General features: G+C 32.1%; 1 protein-coding gene across 1 annotated transcript; it reads left to right on the forward strand.

Moving 5' to 3' along the window:
- The first annotated feature begins 1,092 nt into the window (after window positions 1–1,092).
- Window positions 1,093–6,595, forward strand: LOC111635875. The gene is made up of 4 exons (XM_023380993.1): window positions 1,093–1,357; window positions 2,081–2,328; window positions 5,828–5,902; window positions 5,984–6,595. Exons 1-4 carry the CDS (start codon window positions 1,300–1,302, stop codon window positions 6,356–6,358), a joined length of 756 nt encoding a protein of 251 aa, XP_023236761.1. The 5' UTR covers window positions 1,093–1,299; the 3' UTR covers window positions 6,359–6,595.

The following is a 6,595-nucleotide window of genomic DNA, read 5'->3' on the forward strand; positions in this document are numbered from 1 at the left end:
AATTTAATTTTTTAAATGTAAAAAAGCACAGAAAATAAAAGTAGAAATAGTTTTTAAAAATACAAAGGCAGAAGGGGAAAGATAAATCAATTGTTTATGATACAGAATGAAATGAAAGTTTACTAACAGCATCATACTAAAACCGAATTAACCTACCTCATCCTAGTTTGGGCCATTGAGGCCCCGCTAACGATACAGATTTGGGTATTTTAAACTCGAACGATCAGTTCCTGCTCCCGTATTTCGGGTGGGGAAGTAAACACCAGGAAAGATGTTTTGTTACGTCGATCAAAAATTATGGAGCTACCCACCACAGAATGACAAGACACGTAATAAAAAAAGAAAAATCTGGTCTTTTTTCAATTAAAAAATATTTTACTTTATGTTATTCCTTCGCATTTACGGAACAATTCTTCGTCGCGACGTACAAATGGCAACCACAAATTTGTATTATTCTGTGTTAAAAGTTTATTTATACTTAATAACTTCCTATTTAAAAGTGTTAATTTTGCTAAATAATCCTTAATTTTTAACAATAATTCCGTTAAAACATTACACTAATATAATTCAATTATTGTGTTAATCCCTTTATAAAGGAACATTTTTGATACAATAAATAAAGGCAAAAAAGTGTATTAAAAAAATAAATAAAACGAAATTTTATTTCTTTTTAAGTAAAATTTTTGCGGTAATTTAATGCCGAATTTATCAATTGTACGAATATTTATTACGAAGAAAAATAAATTAAAATACACACAAAAAAATTTAATAATAATAATATAAATATACATAAAAAAGTTTTATTTTAATTAGAAAAATCACAAAATAAAATTCCGCTAATGGGATATACATCAATACCGAGAATAATAACGATTACTATATGAGCTAGCAAACATTTACACAAGTAATCCTATAGAATTCTGTATGTAATTTCCACATTACATCATTCGCTACAGGCCTACATATTTTTTTATTTTTTATTTTTTTCTATATACCGGTCCTTTTTTTTGTTGTTCTTTTCTCTGCCGTTCGCTAAATGATCCGAAAGAGGCGTGGAACTAATGTACGTCGTCACTAAACATCCTCTGACGTCACCAGGTGACGTCACTACTCGAGGTACTTGTTAGGATTGCGGTCTGTTATCAGTATAACAGCCGTGCTGGAGAACATATAAAAGGTTGGAGTGGCGAGTGAAGGGGTCAATCGGGACCGAAAAACCCCGCTCGTGACTCTACAAAAGTTAATATTAAAATATACGAAATCTACGGGAAGTTTTTTTTTTTAAATTATATATCGACCATGGATAGTCTATCAAGGACAATAACGGAATGGCCTTGTAAACAACTGCCTGTTACCGGTAAGTGTTTGCCCACATTCAAATTGATCATAGGTATAAACCCCACACGAAATTTTTTGGAGCGAAATTTCGGTTAGGGACCGCGTTAAATAGGGGGACGGGGCGAGGAGGAGTCGAAGGTAAAACGCTCCCGGTATAACGTATACCCAACAACGTGGTTAGTTTCGTGCCACGTGCTCTATATCGATCTGTTGGTTCGTCTAGTGTCGTTTTACTGTGTTAGAAAGTAACTTGAACTAATTTTAAAAAGTTCACGGACCGATTACTCTATTCGCTTTAACACTACTAACTTGTTTTCTAGTGTTTTTCCTATCGAGTTTTGTCTTAAGTAGACAAGTGTTTCGTTAACGCACGCTTATTTTTTATTTTTATTTCTTTTTTTTTCGCCTTTTTCTTCCTTCCGTTGTTGCAAAATTGGCGCGAATTATAAAGGTGAGTGTGTTGAATTTCTAACTAAATGAAAATTTTGGAATTTCCCCGCTTACTTTATTATATATTCGTGTGTTTCTCTATCTAAAATCCGGCTTCCTTTCCTATATTTACCTTGTGTAAAACTATTGGAAAGTCCCAATAGGCTCGAAAAAGTGCGTAGAATGGTGTTTTAACGCGTAAATATTTTCGAGAATTTCTTTATTTTTTATTTTAACGAATGTAAAAATTAATTTTTTTAAAGAAAAAATGAAAACTTGTGAATTAATTGTTTTTTATTTGTTTTGCTTGCAGTAGTTTTTGTAGCATTCATTTTATCGTCTCTATCGAGGTGTAACCCCATCTCGACGTGTGTCGAAGAAGAAGTTTTAGTAAGAAATCAAGCGTTTAAAGATAGAATAATTGATACGTATAATCGCAAATTTTATATACTTTCACAAACGACAGAAGAACAACTGGAAAGTTGGCGTAACGAAACACTGAATATTCTACTTGCGAATATCCAACAACAAAGAAGTGTTGCAGAAACAATAATCAACGAGGTGAGTATCCTATAAGCTTAGATTATATATACACACACACAGTATAGAGATAAATGTATAAAAATCCATTCAGATAATGGGATTTTTAACCATAACAAAACATATTTTCGAATTCTTTTGTTGTATGTTTGGTTAAAACGTTACGACATCCGTAAAATTCAAATTTATGTCCCTGTGAAGAACATAATGTACAGTATAAAAAAATAATAACCTTTTAAGTAGGTTGTTGGCTTTTTAGTAGGCAGATTTATACACAAAAACACTAGAACGTAACACGGTTTTTCCAGAATTAATTTATTATTCGAGCGAATTTTTAGTGTTTACCATACCGTCTTAGGGATTAAATGCCGTACCGGACGTCACTACTTTTATCAATTGTCCGGGAATTTGAATTGGCGACGAGAATACTTTCGATTTGGCATAATTTATGGAGTGGCGAAGTGTATTTTTAACACCGAAAGTCGAAGAACGTGTCAATGAAGCAGCGCATTGAAAAAAAACGAAAATAATGGATTAAGTTACCTCATCAATCAAACATAAACCCGCAGTTCGACAATAATCACGCCGACCAGTCACGAGATCAGGCATACGTGGGTGTCACAATCACGTGAACCGGCATAAAGAATAGATCAGAACTCATCCCCGCTGGAAACAAGAATGAGAAGGACAAAATACCAACCCCCTTCTCGTTGATGGCCAGACATGACGCCAGCCACAAAATTTTTGCTTCTTTAAAAAGGCAGAGAACAATGAAAAAAAGAAAAAAGAAAGAAAAAAAGAAGGCCTTCACTAGTCAAACGAGTTTCTCTTTCCAGGGTATATTTGAACGAACGCGCCGAAAAGTACATTCACAAAGTTGTAAAGGTCCAAGATAATATTCACTTTAAAAATTGCGTAATTTTTCAAAAGTTACTCTTTCTTGCCGGACAACAATCGTGGCACACTGCCAACTTGTGTTTGTGCGTGCGTGTGTCCGTCCGAGAGGTGCAATGGACCCTTCCGTGCCGTAGAGATGGCACGGACAAAATGATCGTCACTCCTAAACAAAGAAAATTTACCGATGAGTCAACACTCCCCATTGGTTTAAACTTATACCATTTGGAATTTTCTGTAGCATCCGCCTGTACTTTTTAGGCATTTAGCCGGAAATCCATTTTCGGGGGGTGATTTTGCATCGCGTGCTACGATGCAATGTCCACTTCCTGATGACATGTTGCATGCGCTCGGATTGTTTCTGTAGCGTACGATGTTTTATTCCGAGCGCGACTTGTGTGAGAACGATGTTTTGTACGTCACGCGATCCGCCAAAAAAATATGTGTAATTGCTCAAACAAATAGTCTATGCTAATAACTATTTAAATATTTAGTATTTACATCGCTCGCCATTAATCTGTAGCATTCATTTCGCCGATAATCAGCTGCAACTCTATTGTTACGTCGCCTACATTCATACTGTTAGGAAAAAACTTGAAAACTTACTGTTTATATTATTTACCGTTAATTATGTCGCGATACAATTAAAAACTGCCGTTAAAATTCTTTTCCATTGTTAAATACACACAGTTAGTCGATCACGTGTTATTGTTTATCATTTTCATTAACTTTCTATTTAACTAATCACCTTTAAATGAATTCGATTGTTACGTTACGTTCTATTTAAAACATATTCCTACTGAATTTTCTTATATTAAGTGGAGTAACAATACTAAAATTTAAAAACAAATGGAAATTCCCTTACTCGAGATGGCGTAACAATACAAAATTCGAATTTTCTAACGTTAAGTGACGTATAACAATGCTAAAATTTATTAACAAAAGCGAAACTGAATTTTTTAACATTAAATGGCGTAATAATTCTAAAATCATTTTAAAATAAGCAATCATTGAAAATAAAATTAGCGCCAAATGCATTTATTTTTATAAATAACAATAAACACTAAATTTTCTAGTACTGTTAATTCTTTTACTTCTATGTCCTTACTCTTTTAAATTTCTGTGTATATCCTGTCTACTTGGACCTTGTTTATTAATAGGATTTATTATCCTGGTGTAGTTTTTAATTAACAAACAGAGATCTGTGAAAATAAAAATATTTTGCTTAATAACTTAATTGCAAAACAAAGGAATAAAAATTAATAAAAAATAATGAAAATTAAATCTTTTACAAGTTTTTAAGTGAGATGAACATTATATTGTTATAATTTATGCAGTAATTATCATTAGACTGTGAAAATGGTAATGAAGTAAAAAATTATGGATATCAATGAATCAAACTTACGGATTATGTGCATGGTAAAAGAGAAGTTTCTTTGCATCTAGCAATGTCNATGATGTGAGAAAGGCCATCAAAAATGATTTTAAAACGAATATACATTAAAGCAAACTTTAAAGCTATTAAAATAGATAAAAAGCGCTATTGGTGCACAATTGACGATTTATTTTTAGCTGCTATAATCGGAAAAAGTTTAATTTAATGTTCACATTGTCCAAAAATTTAAAATAAAAATGTATCGTGACGTCACATCCCGCAATTATTTCCGGTTTTGACAGGTGAAACGGACAAGCGACAAAATTGTGACGTTAAACCACGAAGCAACAATATTTCGACAGTATGCTGCAAACAGGAACCGCGGGTTACTGAACTCGTTACACCTATACTAATACTGTATATGCCTTTTGATTATCATCAAAAAAAACTACATAAGAATTACACGTGTTCGATATACACATAAAATCCAAGAAATGCGCCTAAAAATCTTCTGTTTTTACATAGTATTTATATTATTTTGTGGTAAAAAATCACGTGTTTAAGTTAGTTAAAGGGTAAAGCCATTTCTAAAACACTTTCTGTATTTGCAAGTAAGATACTTGCAAGTGCCTCAGAAATAGAAAATTCCTTTAAAGAAAATAGTGTACTTGCAAGTATTGTAACCTTCTGCTTTCGTATTGCCTTCTGTTAAGATATAGTGTATTAAATTATGCCTTAACGCGTGCAGTAATATGCCTTAAAGTATCGATTATTGAAATTTTAGGGTATAAATAATCGTTAATACATAACAATTTATATAATATTTAATAATATGATATAAATATTATAAAATTTAAATATGTGTGCCTTATTCGTGTTGTTTTATAAAAGTAAGATAAATATACAATAAAGGTGCAAGCATACATAAATTTTATATTATGTTTATAATGCACACGAAATTGTTTTTATTCAGTTATGACACTCGTAAACCTCCAAAATAATCTTTAATTACTGTGAAAAACGAACAAAAACTTGCCCAACTTTAAATTTTTTAAACATAATTTTGATATATTTTATTTAATATACAGGGGTGGCCCAAAAGTCAGCTAACTTTGCAAGCCATTTAGAAGTTTAAGAAAACGTGTCGTTGCAACGGTTAACAGACTTTTGAGTCACGATTTACATTTATAAATATTCGTACACGATTTTTCAATGCCGTAAATTAATTAATTATTTATTAATTTTTTCTAGATGACGAGGAGAGAATTTTGTTCTTCGTCGGACTATGGTAATTTATCGAACACACCAACAACAGACAGTCTTCTGGTATGTACAATAGCCTACATTAGAATGTTTTACAGATTTTTCTAAGCGGTAAATTTCACTAAACTCTCTTACATCTTACAGAATTTAGCAAAGGATGCAGCTTTGTTGAAACTTCACATTTCATTAGTCAAACATTCGTCCAACGTATTCTTTACAAATCAACAAGTTAAACCATTGATTCAAGAAGATTCGGACACGATAAACTCGAACAGCAACGAGAAAATTGAACAGCTGGCTGCAAATCTACTGGAAAGCGCTCACACCCTTCAAAATGTGATCAAGACAATAAACAATGAGACAAACTTTACAGAAATGTTGAACAGCGCGTTAGATCAGAGTCTGACCAAACATTGTTCCCCCTCCAAGAAGTTTCTACGTTTATGCCAGACAGTCAAAAGCAGCTATAAATTATTACAAACGGTTTCCGATTATGTCAAAGGTAATTTTGTGTTGTGATCCATTTTCTTAAATTATTAATATATATATATATATATACGTATACATTACAAGAATGCGCACAATACTTAAGAAAAACAACACGAAACGTAAATTGTGTTCTTCCTTCACAAGAGGAAATTACGTAATTGTGATATACAAATGTATATTTATATATATATTTTTATATATAGACTGATACAGTCTATACGTACGTATATAAAGATGTCAGCCAAGCGGATTTTATATTTATATATA

Source organism: Centruroides sculpturatus, unplaced genomic scaffold (assembly GCF_000671375.1).
Source record: "Centruroides sculpturatus isolate CEXI.00-Female unplaced genomic scaffold, Cexi_2.0 scaffold816, whole genome shotgun sequence".
Taxonomy (NCBI): domain Eukaryota; kingdom Metazoa; phylum Arthropoda; class Arachnida; order Scorpiones; family Buthidae; genus Centruroides; species Centruroides sculpturatus.